Here is a 22,857-nt window from a genome sequence, read left to right on the forward strand (position 1 = left end):
TTGCAATTGCTAGTTTAAATCTCACAAGTCTGAAAAAAAGTTAGAATTGTGAGATAAAAAGTCGCAATTAGCTTTTTAAATTTTTTTATTCAGTGGCATTATAGTGTTATTTTTTTTTCATAAATTGTATAATAAAAGGCCACATTTTGATTTAAAAAGTGACCCATTAGTAAGTCAGCTTGTATAGTTTACCTTTGACAAAACCCTTGACAGCAACATACATTTTCTGTATTGACTTGGATGGAATTGGAGAGATCTGCAGAATGTATTTTGACAAATGTATTAAATGTAGCTTAGAGCTCTACTATTTAAAAAAGGCACAAAGCTGGGAGAATGTATAACATTTGTGTATGGTTTTGCGGATGCAGATTCCGTGTGGGCCTGTCGATGAATGACTGTAGGAAGAGCCTGGGAAAACTCTTGAAGACGTAGAAGGGCTCAGTCTTAACCCTCCATTAGTGGACGTGTGTAAAAGCATAATTCAGACCACCCTACAGTGTTTGAAGATGGTTGGGTGGCACGATAGAGGGTTAGAAGGGCCAAGTTAAATATGGTAAAGGCCTTGACGGTCCACGCCACAAGAAGAGCATTGTGAAAAGCCAGCGGCTTTACCTCTTGTTGTTTTTTAGACCTGCAATAAGCTTTTCATATGACTTTCATACGACCTTGGTGGCAGAAGTTTACTGTGGTCCTCTAAAAGCGTTAAATGTGGATGTGTGGTAGACCAGTTTGTGGTGCAGCTCTGGGTCCGGCTGGTTAAAATAGGGTGGGGGTTTTGACGCTTACTGTCATCTCTATGCAACAATTTGACACTGTATTTGTGAAATAAACCAGCACATTCACAAATTTGTCATAGCAACCAAACCCAAAACATAATGATTAGGGTGTAGAGAGTTTTTTTTTATTCCACATTGAGTTAGCGCTGTACCGCACAGGCCTCAAATTACTTTCAGGGTTTTATTTTTGACACTGGTATGTGAGAAGTGCATGAAATGTTACATGTTGTTTATTTTTTATGCTTTTCAGGAGATAGCCCGCAGAATTTCGGCCGAACAACAGTGGTTAATGTTCCCGCACAGTAAGATTGTTTTTTATGATGGATGTAGACCTGAAAAGCATAACCTTGTTGTGTATGTACATATTGATGAAGTTGTTGGCATGATCTGTTTAACTCTTTATTCTTTGTGCATCAGGAACACATTTCTGTGGCTGCACAGCATCTTTGCTCTGCTGTATTTTGTGATCACAGTGCTGTGCATGGCCCATCATTCATCACGACTGGAATACAGAGAGGACGAGAAGGTTGGTAATCAGCTGTATTCGTGCGCATGTGTTATTACACCTCATTTCTGGTCCGTAAGTGGTACTGCTTTTAACAGTGATTGCAAGCCGAACGAGTGCATCTCATGTTCAGGCAGGGGCGCCGCTAAGGGGGGGTAAGTTAGGACAATTCTAAGGGCCCACGCCTTTTAGGGGCCCCCAGAGATCTGCTTTTGTGTGGTGGGGGGGCCCAACCTCATATTTTGTCATAGGGCCCAAAATTGCGAGCGGCGCCCCTGTGTTCAGGTCTAATATATAGGCTTTATATATTTATATACAGTCAAGACTGAAATTATTCATACCCCGGGCAAATTCTGACTTAAAGTTACGTTTATTCAACCAGTTTTTTTTTTGACCGGAAATGACACAGGCTTCTCCCAATAGATAATAAGACGATGTACAAGAGGCATCATTATGGAAAAAAAATTACTCATCTTTTATTTACATTTGAACAAAAAGTGTCATGTCCAAAATTATTCATACCTCATAATCAATAGAAAAGCCTTTATTGGCTATTACAGCAATCAAACGCTTCCTATAATTTCTGACCAGCTTTTTGCATGTCTCCACTGGTATTTTTGCCCATTCATCTTTAGTGATGAGCTCCAACTCTTTCAGGTTGGAGGGTCTCCTAGCCATCACCCTGATCTTTAGACAGATTTTTTAACAGATTCTCAATTGGATTTAAGTCAGGACTCTGGCTGGGCAACTGCAATGTTTTGGTCTGCTAACCATTTCTGTGTTTTGGGTCGTTGTCGTGCTGAAATGCCCACTGGTCCCCAAGGCCAAGTTTCTCTGCAGACTTTCTGATGTTGTTGTTGGGAATTTTGATGTATTGCTCCTTTTTCATGGTGCCGTTTACTGTGATTAGGTTCCCTGGTCCACCGGCTAAAAAAAAACCCCCAAAACATTAGGTTCCCACCACCATGTTTGACAGTGGGGATGGTGTTCTTAGAGTTGAAGGCTTCTCCTTTTTTACGCCAAATGAAGGCTACATCATTGTGGCCAAACAATTCAATTTTTGTTTCATCTGACCATAAAACAGAAGACCAGAAGTCTTGTTCTTTGTCCAGATGAGTATTTGCAAAGACCAAGCGGGCTGACTTGTAAGAATCCACAATGTGCAGCCACAGGTCCTCAGTGAGCTCCTTTGTCCACAAACCAACAGCAGAGAGCATCTGTTTTTCACCTGTTGAGTTGATTAAAATAGCTGTTCCCATTGAATCAGGGTAATTAGGATGCTTTAGAACAGCTTGGACTATTTGGAATGGTATAGAACTTTGGATTTTCCCATAGACTGTGACAGTTTGCAAAGGATATGAATAATTTTGGACATGCCACTTTTTGTTCAAATGTAAATAAAAGCTGAGAAATATTTTTTTCCACAATGATGTCTCCTGTAAATTGTCTTATTATCTTTTGGGATAATCCAAATCTTTTGGTCATTTCCGGTCAAAAAAATCTTGCTTATTGAATAAAAGTAACTTTAAGTCAGAATTTGCCAGGGGTATGAATAATTTCGGGCTTGACTGTATATATATTATAACTTAAAATTTCCAAAAGGGTCTTTTTACAGAGATGACATAGAAGAACGATTTACGTTCAGTAAAATAAAAGTGAGATATTAAAAAAAGGGTGAAGTACATTTTTAAATCTTTTTCCACTATAAAGAACCTTTTGTGGAATGAAAAGATTCCATGGATTTGAAAGTTTCTTTATGGAACCATGCAGTTGAGGTCAAAAGTTTACATCCCCCAGAAGGTTCAAATGCTTAAATAAAACCCTGCATTAAGAGCCAGGGGGTGAAAACGTTTTGAATTTGAATATCAGGGTAAATTTAACTTATTTTGTCTTCTGGGAAACATGCAACTATCTTCTGTAGCCTCTGAAGGGCAGTACTAAATGAAAAATTATATGATATTTAGGCAAAATAAAAAAAATGTACATATCTCCATTCTGTTCAAAAGTTTTCACCCCCCTGCTCTTAATGCATTGTTTTTCCTTCTGGAGCATCACTGAGCATTTGAACCTTCTGTAATAGTTGCATATGAGTCCCTCAGTTGTCCTCAATGTAAAATTATATAGTCATTGTTAGAAATGGTTCAAATACACAAAAATGCTGGAAACCAAAGAATTTGTGGGACCTGAAGGATTTTTCTGTTCAGGACAAACAAGAGACTTATTAACAACTATCACTGCACAAAAAAAAAACAAAAAAAAAACACACAGCTGTGAATCATCCAGGTAACAACACAGTATTATGATATGTAAACTTTCGAACAGGGTCATTTTTATAAATTCAACTATTATTTTCTGTCATGGACTATATGTAAACATCTTTAATGTGACATACCTTATTCAGGTCAGTACTAAATAAACAATAACGTGCGTTTTGTATGATCCTTTTTATTTTGGTAAAATAATTAACATTTTGCAGATTCTAAAGAGGGGGATATAAACTTTTGACCTCAACTGTATATGCAAGCATAAAAAAACAAAAAAACCTCAGTACTCTTTAGTTTGCTGCCTTGCAAGCACTGGTAAAATTTTCAGAAAATGCACTTCTCATTCTCATTTTTGATTTATTATTACTGCAGGTGGCCAGAACCCTAATGATAACTTCAATTCCCAGAGAAATCTCTGATCCCGGCCTGATCACCAAACACTTGCAGTGAGTGAAGAGCACAGATCTGTTATCCACAGAATTACAGCTACTGCTTGATCTCCATATTTCAGCATATCTGATATTAAATGTCAACACAACTGAGGACATTCATTTTTCACTTCTTTCTGTCTCTGAACAGTGAAGCCTACCCCAGCTGCACCGTCACAGACATCCGGTTCTGCTTTGACGTACAAAAACTAATGAAGCTGGACTTAGAAAGGTCATTTGCATTTACATATCTCCTGCATGTCATAGAACTGAGCCCCGTGAATAGTGCATATTAAACCATATTAAAACAATATCCCGTACAGGCGAAAAGCAATGAAAGGAAGGCTGTACTTCACAACCAAAGCTCAGAAGGAAGGCAGGATCATGATAAAGACTCACCCTTGTGCACAGATCTTCTGCTGTGATATATGTGGTTTTGAACAGGTAAATGTCCCTCAAACACTCATTAGAGTTGTCACAATGGATATATTTGTATGTTACATATAGCGTGGCCGTATGGCTGGTACTGCACCTCCTCATATTGGCCACTGGAGACCACCATACACCAACCATCAGTCATAAACTTCTCTGCGAGGAGATGTGATACGCATCTTCTCATGTTTTATGTCATTGTCTTCTCATCAGGTTGACGCAGAACAGTATTACAGTGAACTGGAGGAGAAACTGACAGATGAGTTTAATGCAGAGAAGAACCGTATCTCTATGAAGAGGCTGGGCATTGCCTTTGTTACCTTCAGAGATGAGAGAATGACCGCAGTGTAAGTCTCGAGGATAAATAGCTGATTATTGAGGTGATCACTCAGAATCACCATCATCTGTCAAGAGATCTTGTAAGTGGAGGAATGAATACATAAATTTAAGAATGCAAAAGTATGTTTATTTAAAAAGGATTTTATTAACATAAAACACATTTGCTGACAGATGAACTACTAAACTCTAGGTTTCAGCACCAGCTATAGCTAACTATATTTGATTTTTTTTTTAATTGAACTATCAAACTGTTTTCATTTAGGTCCCTAAACCCATAAGACGTTTAAGACTTTCTTTAAAACATAGAAAAAAGGTATTTTTAGTACACGGAATCAGAAACAGAATCCCTTCATTAAAAGTCAGCTCACCAAAACCTCAAAAAGTTCAGAAAGAATGGTAAAGCTAATCCATATAGTGACCCTGAACCAGTCATAAGAGTCCATTTTTTATGAATAAATAAGCTTTTCATTGATGTATTGTTTGTTAGGATATGACAATATTTGGCCGAGATACAATTATTTGAAATCTGGAATCTGAGGGTGCAAAAAAAAAATAAAATAATAGAAAATTGCATTTAAATTTGTCCAAATGAAGTTCTTAGCAATGCATATTACTAATCAAAAATTAAGTTTTGATATATTTACGGTAAGAAATGTACAAAATATCTTCATGGAACATCATCTTTACTTTCTGTAGTATTGTGAAAGACTACAGTCGAGCTCTTTGCCGCCACAGACCCCAGCAGTCCAGCATTACAACAGTGGTGCGGTCCCATCAGTGGGGTGTTTCTTACGCCCCAGCCCCTAATGACATCATCTGGTGAGTTGAAGTGATAGCCACATCTATATCTTAAAACATAAAAAAAGAATACGAACAACCACAGTGAGGTTATTCCTTTTATGAAATGATCTGGATTTACTGTTTTATATGATGTTTTATTTAGCGTTTCTTAATTATACAGTGATCTGCGAGCTGAAGTCATATATTTTTCATGACATGCTTTGTTCCAGGCCATTACACTTGGATTTGAAAGATGAAATTGGATTAATTAAGTCTCAATCTGAGTGTGTGCCTAGACAGCCACTGTGAAAGCCATTATATCTCTTACATAATATGTGTTGAGAATCATATATTGAGTGAGTGTGAGTGTGTGTGGGTGTGTGTGGGGGGGGACACTGTCAGCCTGTCTTTCTGCTTGACTGGACAAGTGTGTGTGTGCATGTGTGTGCGTTTGTCTGAATTCAAGACTTTCTTTTTTTATGGATATAAGCTCTAATGTTGTAGCATGTTTGCTTCTTATTAAAGCAATTTATTGAAGTGTGAATGTTTTCCAGTTCAGCGTAGCCCGTGAGTTCAATGTTTGTACCGCTGCATTTATAGAGTAAATGGTTTTGCTATTTTGGAAAATTATTCAGTGGAAACAATTACTTTTGAAAGGTATTTGTTTGTAGTTTATGTAAACCTCATTCTCATTATTACGCCTTTCATGTGCATTGCTATTACTTAAAGTAACAGTTCACCAAAAAAAATGCTGTTTTTCTTTTGTGATTTATATACACAGTTGAGGTCAAAAGTTTACATCCCCTTTTCAGAATCTGCAAAATGTTAATTAGTTTACCAAAATAAGACGGATCATACAAAATGCACGTTACTGTTTATTTAGTACTGATCTGAATAAGATATTTCACATAAAAAGATGTTTACAATAGTCCACAAGAGAAAATAATAGTTGAATTTATAAAAATGACACTGTTCAAGTTTACATCCCCTTGTTTCTTAAAACTAAATAATTCGTAAATGATTCACAGCTGTGTTTTATTTTTTATTTTTTTATTTTTTGTTTAATGATAGTTGTTCATGACTCCTTTGTTCTTTGCTCTGCCTGCTGTTCTTCAGAAAAATCTTTCAGGTCCCACAAATTCTTTGGTTTTCCAGCATTTTTGTGTATTTGAACCCTTTCCAACATTGACTGTATGATTTTGAGATCCATCTGAGGGACTCATATGCAACTATTACAGAAGGTTCAAATGCTCACTGATGCACCAGAAGAAGAAAAGAACATGCATTAAAGGAGAAGTTCACTTCCAGAACAAAAAATTAAAGATAATTTACTCACCCACTTGTCATCCAAGATGTTCATGTTTTTCTTTATTCAGTCGTGAAGAAATTTAGTTTTTTTAGGAAAACGTTTAAGGATTTCTCTTCATGTAGTGGACTTCTACGGTGCTTGCAAGTTTGAACATTTAAAATGCAGTTTAAATTCAGTATCAAAGTTAACAGTTTATATACTTTTTGACCTCAAATGCTCATCCTGTCTAGCTTTGCTTGTACTCTGTGTAGTCTGGTTAATAAATTTATAAAATGTAATTTTAATTTTAAGACCCTTTTTCCTTGGCTGGGATCTTTTTAGAGCCCTTTGAACTGCATTTCAACTGCATTTTGGAAGTTCAACCTTGCGGGCACCATAGAAGTCCACTATATGGAGAGAAATCCTGAAATGTTTTCCTCAAAAAACATAATTTCTTTACAACTGAAGAAAGGGGGTGAGTAAATCATCTGTAAATCATTGTTCTGGAAGTGAACTTCTCCTTTAAAAGCTAGAGGGTGAAAACTTTTTGAATTTAAAGATCAGGGTAAATTTAACATTTTGTCTTCTGGGAAACATCTTCTGAAGCCTCTGAATGGCAGTACTAAATGAAAAAAAATATAATAGTAAGGCAAAATAAGAAAAATGTACACATCTCCATTCTTTTCAAAAGTTTTCACCCCCCACCGCTTAATGCATCGTTTTTTTCCTTCTGGAGCGTCAGTGAGCATTTGAGCCTTTTGTAATAGTTGCATATGAGTTCCTCAGTTGCCCTTAGTGTAAAAACGTTGGATCTCAAAATCATACAGTCATTGCTGGAAAGGGTTCAAATACACAAAAATGCTGGAAAAACGAAGGATCACAAAAAAAAGGAAACCCAGTATTAAGAATCAAGCGTATGTAAACTTTCAAACGGGGTCATTTTTAAAAATTCAACTATTATTTTCTCTTGTGGACTATATGTAAAAATATTTTATATGAAATATCTTATTCAGGTTAGTACTAAATAAAAAAAATAACAAGCATTTTGTATGATCCCTCTAAAATAATGAACATTTTTCAGATTCTGCAAGGTGTATGTAAACTTTTGACTTCAACTGTATATATATATATATATATATATATATATATATATATATATAATTGATTTACATAAAGCTATCAGAATTCAATATTGCTTTATGACCACATAAATATCAGCAACTGCATCACATTTTTGCTCCATTTGGCCTTCTGAATAAAATTGAAGTGTTTTTTTTCTCACTTTGAGTTTTATATTTTCCTATATCATGCTGTATGAGCTGTAAAAGACTTTTTAGATTCCATTTCAAAATATATATATTTTTCAGACTATTATTTTATTCAGGCTTTACAGGAGAGTAGAAACTTTCCTATAGTCACCAATTTCCCATAGTCACCAATTAAGCTTGTTTCAGAGGGATTTCAGACACTTGCTGGTTTTAGAATGGTTTAGGCCACTTTTGAGCTGGAAGACCAGATGGTCGACTAGCTAAACCAGCTGAACACCAGTTTGGTCAGTTTTGGAGACCAGCTGACCAGTTTAGGCTGGGTTTCCAGCACAAACCTTCCCGTTTATGTAATCGCAGCTGAACATCCCACTTATTCTTGGAGAGAACACTGTTGGTCCTATAACTGTAGTTAAGACGTTGTCGTGTTGATTGGTGCCTGTGTTCGTCCAGGGAAAATCTGTCAGTGTGCGGTTCTCGCTGGTGGCTCCGCTGCGTCCTGCTCAACATTCTGCTCTTCCTCTTGCTCTTCTTTCTCACAACCCCTGCTATCATCGTAAACACTATGGACAAGTTCAACGTCACTCGGCCGGTTGAAAGCTTAAGGGTCAGTGACCATCAAAGCCGTTTTATAACTTTCCGGCTGTATGACGCCACATTAGAATGCAAAATAAAACTGAAAGTGCTTTTTTTGTGTTTTTTCGGATGTTGAATGTTTTGAATTTGATCTTTTACTGTCTTCTACTGTCTAGAACCCAGTAATTACCCAGTTCTTCCCCACCCTGCTCCTGTGGGCCTTTTCCATTCTCCTGCCCTTCATTGTGTACTATTCATCTTTCTTTGAGTACCACTGGACCAGGTATGATGCTGTTTCCACCGTCTGACTTTAAACTCTTCTAGTCTGTGTATAAATGTGAGAATACAATGGCAGGGAGGTCTTTTTACGTAAGTATACATAAAAGTGAATGATTTGTACTGATTAAAATGATCAAAATTTTAAATATAATTATTAAAATAACTGAAAGTAGTAATATAATCCTTGTTGGATGTTAAAATAACATGATTTGATTACCATGGGTCTGGTAAGATTTTTTTATTCTTAAAATAATTTTAATTTTATTCTTTTATTTGTATTTTAGAATTTTTTTTATTAATTTAAATTAATATCTGTTTAGTTGTCTGTCAGTTGATTTATTTTTATTTTCTTTCTTTCTTTTGAAAAGAAGTTTCTTATGCACACAAAAAATACAGTAAATCAGAAATATTGTAAAATTGGAATAAAATATTGTTATCGGTATATATTAAAATGTAATATTATTGTGATGATACAGCTAAATTTTCAGCATCATTATTCCAGTCTTCTGTATGATGGTTTGGTTCTCAAGTAAGATTATTTATCGTTATCTTATTATTATTAGCAAACATTTGTGTTGCTTAATATTTGATTTTTTTATTATAGATTTTTTTTTTCAGTTTTTTTTTTTTTTTTTTTGTTTAGGATTTTTAGAAAGGTTTTTTAAGTTTTTAAAAAGAATTTATTTAATATACTATTTTTTATTTCATATTTAATATATATATATATAACCAGGATTTTTAGGATTTTTAGAAATGTTTATTAACTAAACTGTTTTTAAAAAGAATTTAATATGCTATTTTTTATATTTAATATTTTCTATTTAATATACATATATAGTATCATAGTTAAATATAATAAAACAGTTTAATCAGCAAACACATGTTGCTTAATATTTTTTTGGACTTTTAGAAAGGTCAAAATATATATTTTCTAAATATATATATATATATATTTCAGATTTTCTATTTCATATATATAGTAATATAATTTAATTTAGTAGTTCAACAAATACTACCATGATACATAAAAACCTTTTATGTTAACAAATTGATTATTATTTGTATTAAAGTGAGAATGTGATTTTCCTACATGATGAGAATTTGGGAGGAGGGTGTTGCTTGATTCGATATGAATATTGTAAACACATAAATAATGAATTAATGAAATAGCTTAGGCCTACGCTTTTGTCTCCTGTTCCTAATAGTGTTCCAGCTTTCCTTACATATACACATTTATCAACACATACATTAATGGGATTGTTCATAAAAAATGATTATTCGTTAAATTAGTTATTTACTCATCCTCATGTTGTTCCAATCCTATATGCATTTCGTTCTAATGTGGAACACGAAAGAATCAAGTTTCATTCACATTGTATGGAAAAAACACTGAGATTTAAATATCAAAATAAATAATTTTAATTTATTTGGTGAATGATCCCTTTAATGAAACTATTCAAAACCATAATTATACACATACACAGTCATATACACATGGTGTCCCAATAAGCAGTGTGAGTAAGTTTGTGCTGTTGGTAGTTGCATTTGCCGTGCAGCTTAAATCTATTGCATAAACATGTTCATATCAGCGCACAAACATATTGCATAACTGCAGAACAACCCCCAACCCAGTCTCCCACCCACCCATGCACAACACGTTTACATGGTGTCCCTCTCTCCTGCTCTCTCTGCTTGCCTCTCCAGGCTTGTTGTCATAGTGATCACAACAAGGGAATAATCATATGCACACTGGCGGCATCTTTCACAGAGTCACATTATAGTTCATGTGGATCAAACCCTCTGTATTGTGCAACTGCACAACCTGCAGCACTGCAGTATCTGTTGCACTTACACTGAAAACACTTATGATTAATACACACAATTTGCCCTTTTTTTACTATGAAATGCACCACGTACAGCAAGAAATGTGTTGCCAACACAGTTTTATGTTGACTTTAATCACAAAAGTCTAGTCTAGTAGAAGAACTGGTGTGAAAATGGAAAAGAATGGAATAGTGGAATTATGTAAAAATCTGAAAATGTATGTATTTATTTATTCTAGTTCTTTGGTTTAGTCGTAATCTTCTTGTAATGTGTGTCTCTTTCAGGTCCGGTGAGAATCAGGTCACCATGCACAAATGCTTTTTACTGCTTGTCTTCATGGTAATCATTCTGCCATCACTGGGTCTATCCAGGTAAACATCCTATAATCTGAAATACTGTAATTATAGACTATAATGACATGTCAATAAAATCACTTCAAGCTTTACATCTAAAAATATACATTTTTGGTAATATACTGTTTTGTGAAACATGTCATTTTGTACAGTACTATATATATATATGTGGGTCAATGATAAACAAGGATGTCCTACTTACGCCAACATTTTTTTTGTGAAGAATTTCAGTCTTTTAATGAGGCTATTTCTTTTTTACAATCCCTAGAGAGATACAGCACCTAAACATGTTTGAATTTGATCCACACAAACTTTTTAACTAAAAAACTGAAAACATGTTTATAATAGAAGATTCAGCTTTTAAATGAATCTAACTTTTAAAACTTGTTTAATTTATAGCAAGCATATGTTTAAACTCAAACAACATAAAACAATAGATATAAGCTATCAGTAACACTTTGTGGCTGCCAAATGTTAGTGGATCATTTTCATAGTTGATTATGCTTTTAGAACACCTGTGTGAACTTGAGGAGTTCATACATCCCTAAAAATCACCTTGAGACCAGTTACTTAAAGGAGAAGTTCACTTTCGCTTCCAGTCATAAAGAGATTATGTTTTTTGATAAAGTGGACTTCTATGGTGCCCCTGAGTTTGAACTTCCAAAATGCAGTTTAAATGCAGCTTCAAACGGCTCTAAATGATCCCAGCCAAAGAAGAAGGGTCTTATCTAGCAAAAACATTACAATTTATATACTTTTTAACCCTTAACTGCTCGTCTTGTCTAGCTCTGCATGAACTCTGTGTATTCAGGTTCATGACAGTTAGGGTAGATCGAAAAAATCCCATATTATTTTCTTCTCCAATTTCAAAATTGCCCTACATCGCTGTTTTACGTTTTTTTTTTTTTTTTTGTAAGGAGTGTTTGATCATCTCTGCACATTCACTTTGTAAACACTGGGTCGGTACTTCTGCCATGATGTCGGAAGATTTTAAAGTTAGAGGAGAAAATGACATGGGAGTTTTTCGACATACCCTGTCTTAAACTGGAATACACAGAGTTCATGCAGAGCTAGACAAAACAAGGTTAAAAAAAGATATAAATTGTTCATTTTTTTTAGAAAATAATTGATCAGTTTGCTAGATAAGACCTTTCTTCCTTGACTGGGATCATTTAGAGCCCTTTGAAGCTGCATTTAAACTCCATTTTGGAAGTTCAAACTCGGGGGCACCATAGAAGTCCATTATATGGAGAGAAATCCTGAAATGTGTTCCTCAAAAACACCTAATTTCTTTACAACTGAAGAAAGAAAGGCATGAACATCTTGGATGACAAGGGGGTGAGTAAATTATCTGTACATTTTTGTTTTGAGAGTAAACTTCTCCTTTAAAAGAAACTGAACAAATGGCTAAGACATTGGCATTCATAGAGTTTAAAGTGTCTGAATACTTTTGGTAGCCACTGTTTATATACTGTAAAGTACTATAAATTGTATATCTTCTTGTCTGCTCCCCAGCTTGGATTTGTTCTTCAGGTGGCTATTAGACGTCCACTTCTTGGATGAAACGGATGTAAAGTTTCAGTAAGTTCTTACTATTGCCAAAATCTACAGCTGCATGTTAATTTATTTAGAAGTGCAAGATGCACAATTTGTTGAGACCTACATCCATTTTGTTTTATCCCCTCAGATGTGTGTTTTTGCCTGATAACGGAGCTTTTTTTGTAAACTACGTGATCACGTCTAGTCTGATCGGAACGGCCATGGAGCTTCTGCGTATTCCTGCTCTACTGGTGTACTCTCTTCGCCTTTGCTTTGCCAAATCTAAAGCTGAGCGCATCCATGTTAAGCGGGTGAGTAAGTCCATCGAAGTGAGCTGTGCTTGAAATCTCTTATGGCTGAAAGCTTATTTAATCAAAAACTCAGTAAAAACAGTAGTATAAAAGGAGAGAGAGAAAATAAAAATGACTATTTAAAATAACTGTTTTCTATTTAATATATCTTAAATTGTTCTTTAATTGTTCTTTATCCTTGTGGGGGTAAAGCTGAATTTTCAGCAGCTATTTCTCCAGTATTCAGTGTCATTTTATTCATTTGTGTCATCAAAATGTTTTTAATATCAGTGTTGGATAACCCTGCCTGCTTTAAATGTTTGAAAATGATTCATAGTTTAGAAAACATTAGAAAAGTAATCAAAAGTAACTTTAAGTTTGAAAGTTTGAAATAGTTACACTGCTTAATACATTATAAATAGGGTAACTTGCAATCTGTAAACTATTACATTTCCAAAGTAACCTTCCCAACACTGGTAGAAATTATACGTAAGTATAGCATTAATGTATAGTAATTGTCTAGAGCCCCTAATGGAATAGTTCTCAAAAGAAAGAAAGAAATCTTTGTTCACATTCATGTCATTCCAAATGCATGCACTGTTATTTTTCCTGTGGAACCTTTAAGGAGAATGTTTGAAGGATCTTCACACAGCTCTTTTCCATACAATGACTGTTAATCACCAAATATAATGTTAAATAGCAATAAATAGACTTACAACCTGTTTCTTTATTCTCACCCTCAGAGTCAGGCCTACGAGTTTCAGTTTGGTCTTGAATATGCCTGGACCATGTGCATATTTTCAGTCAGTATGACCTACAGCATCACCTGCCCCATCATTGTACCTTTTGGTGAGTCTGCGTAAACGTAGGGTTTTATTTTACAACAAACAGACTTTTATTTTATTACTTTTTGTTCCGCTTCTTCGTCTTTCCTCCCAATTTGTACTCAAATCCATTTGTCTGTCTCCACTGCACCATTTGTGTCATATTTTTCTTTTCCTCTCATTTTCTCTGTTCCTTTTTACCCACGGCTCTCTTTTTTTTTCTTTCCGTCAGTCTTGATTTCTACCTCCGTGCGTGTTCTAATACCTCGTTCCCGTTCTCAGTCAGTGTGTGGGCGTCTGAGCCGTATCTCCAACAGCATCTCAGTATCACGGTGTGACATGGCCGCTAGGTGCGAACCCGCTGTAGTCTTCCAGACGCTCCGACCCGTCTAGCCGAGATCCAGACGCCCACTCCACGCCTGTTCTGTCACCAATACACACCATGACTGTTTATTTACTATAGGCTGACATCCATCATCATGATTTTTCACTTAGTTCTGAATTCATTTGGCAACTTGCACTCACATGTGGTCTGTGTAAACAGGTAAATATATAAATATTATACCTGTGCAGTAGCATAAAAGGACAGGAACACTTCATACAAGATGACTTTACCCACAATGCTACTGACCCATCCCGAAAGCACTTATACAATTGCAGTGTGATTTAAAAAGATCAAATACTATTTGATAATTCGAGCTTTGTTCATTTTTCAGGGTTGCTGTACCTTGTGCTGAAGCATATGGTAGATCGCTATAATATCTACTACGCCTATTTACCCACAAAGCTCAGCCAGCGGATCCATTCAGCCGCCATTAGTCAAGTGGTGGTGGCGCCCGTTCTCTGCATGTTCTGGCTGCTGTTCTTCTCTGTGCTCAGATTGGGTAGGTTTACACAGAAACATCATGTCTATGTATACATACATACATGCATATCCAGTGCCTTGCATTTTTTCAGGTTTTGTTATATTGTTGCCTTATGTTAGACTGCTTTAAATTACTTTTTCCCCCACATCAATCTACACTCCATACACCATAATGTCAAAGCACCTCTTCACCTCTCAAGCTCTGTCAGTTTGGATGGGGCAGGCGTACATTTTCAGGTTTCTCCAGAAATATTTGATTGGTTTCAAGCCCAGGCTGTGGCTGGGCCACTCGAGAACATTCACAGAGTTGTCTATAAACCATTCTTGCTGTGTGCTTAGGTTCAGTGTCAGGAAAGTGAACCTTCTGCCCAGTCTGAAGTTCTGAATGCTCTGGACTGGGTTTTTCATTAAGGCTATCTCTATATTTTGCTATCTTATGCTTTCCTTCTACTCTGACAAGTCCCTCAGTCCCTGCCACTAGTTTCCTTCAAACATGATCCTTGGAATTGAGGTTCATCAGACCAGAGAATCATTTTTCTCACAGTCTGAGAGTTCTTCGGGTGCTTTGTTGCAAATCCCAAGTGGGCTTTCATGAAGTTTGGCCAACTAGAGTAACTAGAGTAACCATCAGGTTTTTGGTCTCCAATCTAAGCCCTTCTCCACCAATTGCTCAGTTTGGCCAGGAAGCCAGTTCTAGGAAGAGTCCTAGTTGTTCCAAACTTCTTCCAATAAGGATAATGGAAGCTACATGCTTCTGTGAACCTTTAATGCAGCAGATTTTTTTCTGAACTCTTCCCTAGGTCTATGCCTTGATGTAATCCTGTCTCTGAGCTCTACAAACAGTTATTTTGCCTTCAGGGCTTGGTTTTTGCTCATAAATTCATTTTCAGCTGTTAGACATTTTATTAAGGTGTGTGTGCCTTTCCAAATCATACCCATTCAATTGAATTTGCACAGGTTAACTCCATTTGAAGTGTAGTAACATCTACAAGCAATATGAACGCTCCTGAGTTAAATTTCAACTGCCCCAGATAAGGGCATGAATATTAATGGAATAATAAAAGTTTTTGCAAAGATGTTAAAAACCTTTTTTATTTGCTTTGCCATTATGGTGGGAAAAAGTAATTTAAAGCAGTTTAACATAAAGCGTGAAAAAAATGAAGGGGTGTGAATACTTTTGCATGGCGTATATATATATATATGTATATGTATATGTTTAATAATATTATTATTATAAAAAAGTTTGTATTAAAATTGTAATGCTGTTTGTTCTTTTCCCAATAATTTAAAAACCATGACTGTCACACTTGATCAGTTAAATGAACGGTAGTGTATTAGAAATCTATAAAGAAACCGATATTGATTGTGATTGTCTAAAGCCCCTAATAGGGTTTTTTTCCCCCAAGAAATAAATCATTTTTTGATTATTTATTTACATTCAAATGATTCCAAACCCATACACTGTTGATATTTTTTTTCTGTAGAACACTAAAGGAGAATGTTTTAAAAAAGAAATCTTCACACAGCTCTTTTTCATGCAACGCTGTTTATAGTGACTGTCAAGCATCAGAAATGGCATTAAATACACTAAGAACCTAATCTGTTATTTTCTATAAAATTATGATAGTGCAAGATTATACTTGCATTAAATTGTCCTTGTTACAAATATAACCAAACCACACAAAAACAATCTGAAAGGAAAAAACAGGCACAAAAGCTATCACTGGGTCGGTACCTTTTCAAAAGTTACACCTTTGGGCCTAAAGGGTTTCCTATAGGTACGTTAAAGGTACATATTAGTATCTAAAGTGTACATATTAGTACCTAAAAAGTACAAAGGTTTAAGTTTTAAAAAGGTCCCGATTAGGTGCTGATTAGGTATGTTTTAAAGCATGGCTGCTGGTTTGAGCTGGTCCTTAACTGGTCAGAGCTGGTTTAAGGTCATGTGCTGGTCCTGAGCAGGAGCTAGTTGCTTAGGACCAGCACATGACCAGCTAAGGACCAGCTTAAACCAGCCCATGACCAGTTAAGGACCAGATTAAACCAGCTCAAACCAGCAGCCATGCTTTAAAACATACCTAACCAGCATATGCTGGTTTCTTCAACGGGGGTACCGCCCCAGTAAAAGCTTTCATACCCTTTTTTCTGAGAGAGTGCCAAATAAATCTAAGGCTTCCCTTTAAAAGAAGATAATTAAAACATTACTAGAACGACTGTGTAACCTATGGATGAAAACCAAATGATCTAATGCTGACATTAGGATATGTTCATGTTTCACTGTAGACTACATGTTCACTTGGAGTCAAGACCAGACATTCCAAGACCTAGACCAATATTAATCCCCTTAAGACCCCAACTCAGAACAAGACTAGACCACTCCAGGCCTAGATCCAGACCAATATCTAAGATCCAATGCTCAGATTCAGACTATCCATTATAATGAACTAGAATGGAGAAAATCTGGAAATGATTGCAGCATAAATTTCAAATGCTAAGCCACTTTGACAGAAACTAATTAGAGCCATGAAAATCCTTGCAAAATCTCTGTAATGGTGAAGATACTTTGCTGACCTTTGCCTGAGGTCATTTCAGTTATTTGGAAATTGCAGTCAAGACTGTGGTCTTGTCTAAGTACATATAAAAATTACATTTCCAGAACCAGACTCAAACCAAGAGACTAGTAATGAGACCCAGACCCAGACCAAGGCCATGTTTATGTGGTCTTGAGAGATCTTAAGACCAAGACCACAACGGTTGTGTCTACAGCTCTGTCCATAAAAAGCAAAACCTCATGGTTTATCTCTTGTGCAGGTCCAGTGCAGCCCATCACTCTGTTCACTTGCGTAACTCTTTTGTGCTGTATTGCCTTCTCCTGCTTTGGCTTCTGTCTGAAAAAACTACGACCTGACAGATCAACAAGCTATCAGGTCAGTGATAAAACCTCAATCTTGATGATTTGTAAAAACATGGTACATATGGCGATAAAACTGTAAGCTAATTAGTGAATATTTAGGTTAGGTATTTTTGCATTAAAGGGATAGTTCACCCAAAAATGAAAATTAGCCCATGGTTTACTCACCCTCACGCCATCGGCAGTGAATGGTGGTCGAGATTTTGTAGCAGAATAAAGTGCATCTATCTATTATAAAAAGTGTTCCACATGGCTCTAGAAGGGTGAAAAAAGGCATTCTGAAGGGAAGCAATGTCTTTGTGTAAGAAAAATATCCATATTTTAAACTTTGTATACTGTAATCTCTAGCTTTTGCTAACTCTTGCTTTGTTTTGCTCTCTTCACTGGAACGCTACTTTCTCTTGAACGTGAGTACAACAGTTAGCGGAAGCTAGAGATTAAAGTTTATACAGTTGTAAATATAGATTTTTTTTTTTTTTACACAAATGAATCAATTCACTTCAGAAGGCCTTTATTAACCCCCTGAGCCAGCTTTTATGATTGATGAATGCAGTTTATTTTCATTTAAAATCTCAAGACCCATTCACTGCCATTATAAAGCTTGGAAGAGCCAAGACTCTTTTTAATATAACTCTTGACTGTAATCGTCTGAAAGAAGAAATTCATATACACCTAGGTTGGCTTGAGGGTAAGTAAATCATGGGGTAATTTTCATTTTTGGGTGAACAGTCCCTTTCAGCAAAAGTATTTATTTTTAGAAATGAACATGCCCCCACAATTCAGGATATAAGGGCAAACATCTTAAGCAATATTACATAAGTACCTACCTTTTTATTAAATATTTTATATTGATTTGTATACAAATAAGAAGTTCATTTTAAGTGATTTATATTTTAGACACAATATTGAAGATATTGTCTGTTTTTGCTTTATTTTACTAATGAAAATTGTTTCCAATAAAGCCACAGCATAACCATTGTGCTTCTCCAAACAGCACACTGTGGTGTTTTGTTAATAAATGAATCTGTGTTTTTAAATGAAAAACACAGATTCATAAAGATGTCACTTGCTTCATTTCTGATTAATCACTCAAACAGATGATAAAAGTATATACCTTGAATGCAGTGTTTCATACATGAATACTCTCGAGTGAATACTCCAAAGTGCTTGAAGTACTAGAATTTGACTTTTTGGGAAATTTAAGGCCTGGAAAACCCTTGAAAATAGCAATATTCCTGAGAAGGTACTTGAAAAGTGCCAAAGCACATATCTTTCACGCATTTCAAAGACATATCTTTTTTGCTTATATTAATTAATGTCAAAAAACAGTCAAGCTAAGCAAGTAGTAGTACTGACGGTGTTGTGTAAACATGGCTGAAGATGCAAAAAGAGACTCAAGTTACTTACGCTGGAACCGCTATGACTGATTCAAACTCATGACTTCGAACATTCATTTCAAGCGATTCACTAGCAAAAACCATATAAAATGAAAAGAGGCATTCAGTTTTTGAATTTCAACATCACTTGTAATGATTTTAAAAAGCACATACTGTAGTGAATAGCTTTTTGAAACTCTGAATCAGTTAAACCATTGCGTTGCAAAATTATTCACTGCTTTGATGCGCAAATCATTTGTCTCAGATCAGCACTTCAAATCGCGTATCGTGATTTAGATTGGAATTTTGTGTAGTGCAAATAATTTGATTCAGATCAGGACTTCAGGGCGTGTATCAGAAATGATTTGATTTAGATCTGAACAGGTTTGTGAATCATTTTCGCAAATTGAATGATTCAAATCAAAGGATTTGCAATACGTGATTTGAAGTTCTGATCTAAAACTTCGGAGCATGGAATCATTTGATTTAGATCAGAACTTCGGAGCAGGTTCGCAAATTGTTTCGTTTAGATCGGAACTTTGGAGCGTGGATCATGAATCATTCGATTTAGATCGGAACTTCAGAGTGGGTTCGCAAATCGTTTGCTTTAGATCGGAACTTCAGAGCTTGGAATCATTTGATTTAGATCAGAACTTCGAAGCGGGCTGGCAAATAATTAGCTTTAGATCGGAACTTCGGAGCGTGGAATCATTTGATTTAGATCTATTTAGAAACTTTCGAGCGGGTTCGCAAATAATTAACTTTAGATCGAAACTTTGGAGCGTGGAATCATTTGATTTATATCAGAACTTCAGAGCAAGTTCACAAATCCTTTGTTTTAGATCAGAACTTTTGAGCATGGATCATGAATCATTTGATTTAGATCGGAACTTTGGAGCAGGTTTGCAAATCGTTTGCTTTAGATCAGAACTTCGGAGCGGGTTCGCAAATCATTTGCTTTAGATTGGAACTTGGGAGCGTGGAATCATTTGAAGATTGGAACTTCGAAGGGGGTTCGCAAATCGTTTGCTTTAAATCTGAACTTCGGAGCGTGAAATCATTTGATTTAGATTGAAACTTCGGAGTGGGATCGCAAATAATTAACTTTAGATCGAATCTTCAGAGCGTGGAATCATTTGATTTAGATCGGAACTTCAGAGCAGGTTCACAAACCGTTTGCTTTATATCGGAACTTTGGAGCGTGGATCATGAATCATTTGATTTAGATCGGAACTTTGGAGTGGGTTTGCAAATCGTTTGCTTTAGATTGGAACTTTTGAGCGTGGATCATGAATCTTTAGATTTAGATCGGAACTTCAGAGCGGGTTTGCAAATCATTTGCTTTAGATCAAAACTTTGGAGCGTGGAATTATTTGATTTAGATCAGAACTTCGAAGCAGGCTGGCAAATAATTAGCTTTAGATCAGAACTTCGGAGCGTGGAATTATTTGATTTAGATCGGAACTTCAGAGCGTGGAATCATTTGAACAACGGAACTTCGAAGCAGGTTCGCAAATTGTTTGCTTTAAATTAGAACTTCGGAGCATGGAATCATTTGATTTAGATCAGAACTTCAGAGCAGGTTTACAAATCCTTTGCTTTAGATCAGAACTTTGGAGCATGGATCATGAATCATTTGATTTAGATCGGAACTTTGGAGCGGGTTTGCAAATCATTTGCTTTAGATTGGAATTTGGGAGCGTGGAATCATTTAAAGATCGGAACTTCGGAGCTGGTTCGCAACTCGTTTGCTTTAGATCGGAACTTTAGAGCGTGGATCATGAATCTTTAGATTTACATCGGAACTTCAGAGCGGATTTGCAAATCATTTGCTTTAGATCAGAACTTCAGAGCGGGTTTGCAAATCATTTGCTTTAGATCAGAACTTCAGAGCGGGTTCGCAAATAATTAGCTTTAGATCGAAACTTCGGAGTGTGAAATCATTGAAATCATCTGTACATACATTACCATAGTTGTGTTTGGAAAACAGGAAAGTTCATGATTGTTACCTTACCAACTAGAAGCATTTGTCAGAAGTGTAGTCTGGAAAACACTGAAATGAAATTATTTTAGATGGGCTTTGAGAATAAGCTCTCAAAGATGATTTATTTAGGAAAACAATATCTTCAGGCAGTCAAAACTGATTGCTATTTTGTTTTGTTGCAGATGTCCGATCAGACGACAGAAGGAGGCTTCACTGATGTGGAAAGAAGCACCGTTTCCACCACAACCACAGCTAATGTACCTGCTCATCCTGTCACAGCTCATTTCATTCATCACACTCTCATTTCAAGTCCCCCTTATGAAATTAATTTGTCTCTCTCCTCTCATCTCCTCTCATCTTCCACTCACAGTGTCAAAGGCACTTCACATGTAGCGTGTTGCATAAACAAAAAAAGAAGCTCTTAAGATAATGACACTCTTGCTGTCCACCTACTCACCTCTCGTTCTTTCCCTCCGCAGCTTTTTATAGCATCCGTCTTGCTGGAGCCAGAGCTGGGCCTGACTCCCATGCCTTCTCCGGCCCACCAGAGCTACGGCACCATGGGGAACAGCCAGAGTTCAGTGCGCGACGCCGAAGGGGTGGAGGAGAAGGATCTGGAGGAAACTTTGGAGACTGAACTCAAGGATGGCCCAGATCCCAGCTGCCCGAGCCCTCTCATGGACAGTCCTGTGGGTTTCCAGTGACCGACCTGCCCCCCGTTCCCACTCCTAATGCTCAAGCTCCATGCCTCATCTTAGCTAGTGGCTGATAAAGAGGCACTATGCTGCAAAATTTTCCTCTACAACCTCCATTTACGAGTAAAAGACAACAAATTGCGGCCATCCAAGCAAACTGCTTTAAAAAGCTTGTTGGGAATTCACTGACATGGCGGTTTTGGTTCTGAGGACTTTGATGAGCTTTCAAAGAAGTTTCTGAAGTGGATAAAAGCAAAGATCTGTCAAAGAACGAGACCAGCCACTTCTCTTGCTTGGACTACGCTTTCTACTTTCTTCTGTATTTTTCTTTTCTCTCTAATGACGTTAATGGGTGTCTGGCGGTTTGGTTGACTGAAGCTTGGAACATTGTATTTTGACCGATTTTTCGATGTACTTTTTTATGCATAGTCACATTGTATAGCTCCAAAGAGTTGAGACATCCAAATCTTATTTGCTTATTATTACTCCTTTTGCTGTTGTTGCAGTTTGTGCTTATTATTGTTATTTTTCCTCAGTACTTGTATTTTAGCAATGGTACGTAATTGTGCAACATTATGCTGAGAGGACGTTGTTTTCATGTGTTTACTATTATTAGATTATTATTACTGTTATTAACACCCTCAACCTTTATTGCAGTGTGCGGCAGAGTCAATCGCTCCCAGTTATTATTTGTTTTGCAGTGACAATAGCAGTTGTGTTTTGCATACTGCTGTCAATTGGCACTACAGTAGATTTCAAAGTCAATGAGGCACTCGTTCCATAATTTGTTTGTTTTTTTCTTTCCTGTGAAGTTCAATCAGTTGTTTGGTCTGTGGAAGAGATGTGAAAGGACATTTAAAAGTAAAGCTTTTCACAGACTAATGTACAGTCTAATTTAGCAGACTCCACTTAATGAACTGAAAAAAAATGTGTGCAAAAACAATTAGTTTGTAAGAAAAAGACAACAAACAAAAAAGAGCTGCTGGAGGAATGATTAAAGACTTAAGCTCTATTCACAGCATTAATTTAACTCCCTCAGTTTCTACAGTAACGCACTTACAAAATGGTCTAGGCTATTTAGCATTCCAGAGGGTTTAAATCTCTAAGAAATCACTTACATTAAAGCTCCAGGCAAAATAAACAGATGAGGGAGCCAATGGCTCCTAAAATTAAACACTGTCTTTTAGTCTTTTTTGGCCAACAAATTATGTAATTGCTGTATAGAGACGGTTGCTCAGAATCAGTCAAGTCATTGAGTTCATAC

At 36.2% G+C, this 22,857-nt stretch overlaps 1 protein-coding gene across 1 annotated transcript in view; it reads left to right on the plus strand.

The window, feature by feature from the left end:
* LOC141295676 (calcium permeable stress-gated cation channel 1) overlaps window positions 1-21,859 on the plus strand; it is a 39,760-nt gene extending 17,901 nt beyond the window's left edge. The window contains exons 6-22 of the mRNA XM_073826932.1: window positions 1,027-1,078; window positions 1,194-1,302; window positions 3,918-3,991; window positions 4,125-4,205; window positions 4,297-4,417; window positions 4,619-4,752; window positions 5,441-5,563; window positions 8,531-8,684; window positions 8,830-8,936; window positions 11,041-11,127; window positions 12,625-12,690; window positions 12,797-12,959; window positions 13,682-13,787; window positions 14,479-14,646; window positions 17,439-17,554; window positions 21,081-21,155; window positions 21,378-21,859. Of these exons, the coding sequence (XP_073683033.1) occupies window positions 1,027-1,078; window positions 1,194-1,302; window positions 3,918-3,991; window positions 4,125-4,205; window positions 4,297-4,417; window positions 4,619-4,752; window positions 5,441-5,563; window positions 8,531-8,684; window positions 8,830-8,936; window positions 11,041-11,127; window positions 12,625-12,690; window positions 12,797-12,959; window positions 13,682-13,787; window positions 14,479-14,646; window positions 17,439-17,554; window positions 21,081-21,155; window positions 21,378-21,602 (1,961 nt within the window). The 3' untranslated portion in view covers window positions 21,603-21,859. The remainder of the gene's footprint in view (window positions 1-1,026; window positions 1,079-1,193; window positions 1,303-3,917; window positions 3,992-4,124; window positions 4,206-4,296; window positions 4,418-4,618; window positions 4,753-5,440; window positions 5,564-8,530; window positions 8,685-8,829; window positions 8,937-11,040; window positions 11,128-12,624; window positions 12,691-12,796; window positions 12,960-13,681; window positions 13,788-14,478; window positions 14,647-17,438; window positions 17,555-21,080; window positions 21,156-21,377) is intronic.
* Window positions 21,860-22,857: the final 998 nt, after the last annotated feature.

Source organism: Garra rufa, chromosome 21, assembly GCF_049309525.1.
Source record: "Garra rufa chromosome 21, GarRuf1.0, whole genome shotgun sequence".
NCBI lineage: Eukaryota > Metazoa > Chordata > Actinopteri > Cypriniformes > Cyprinidae > Garra > Garra rufa.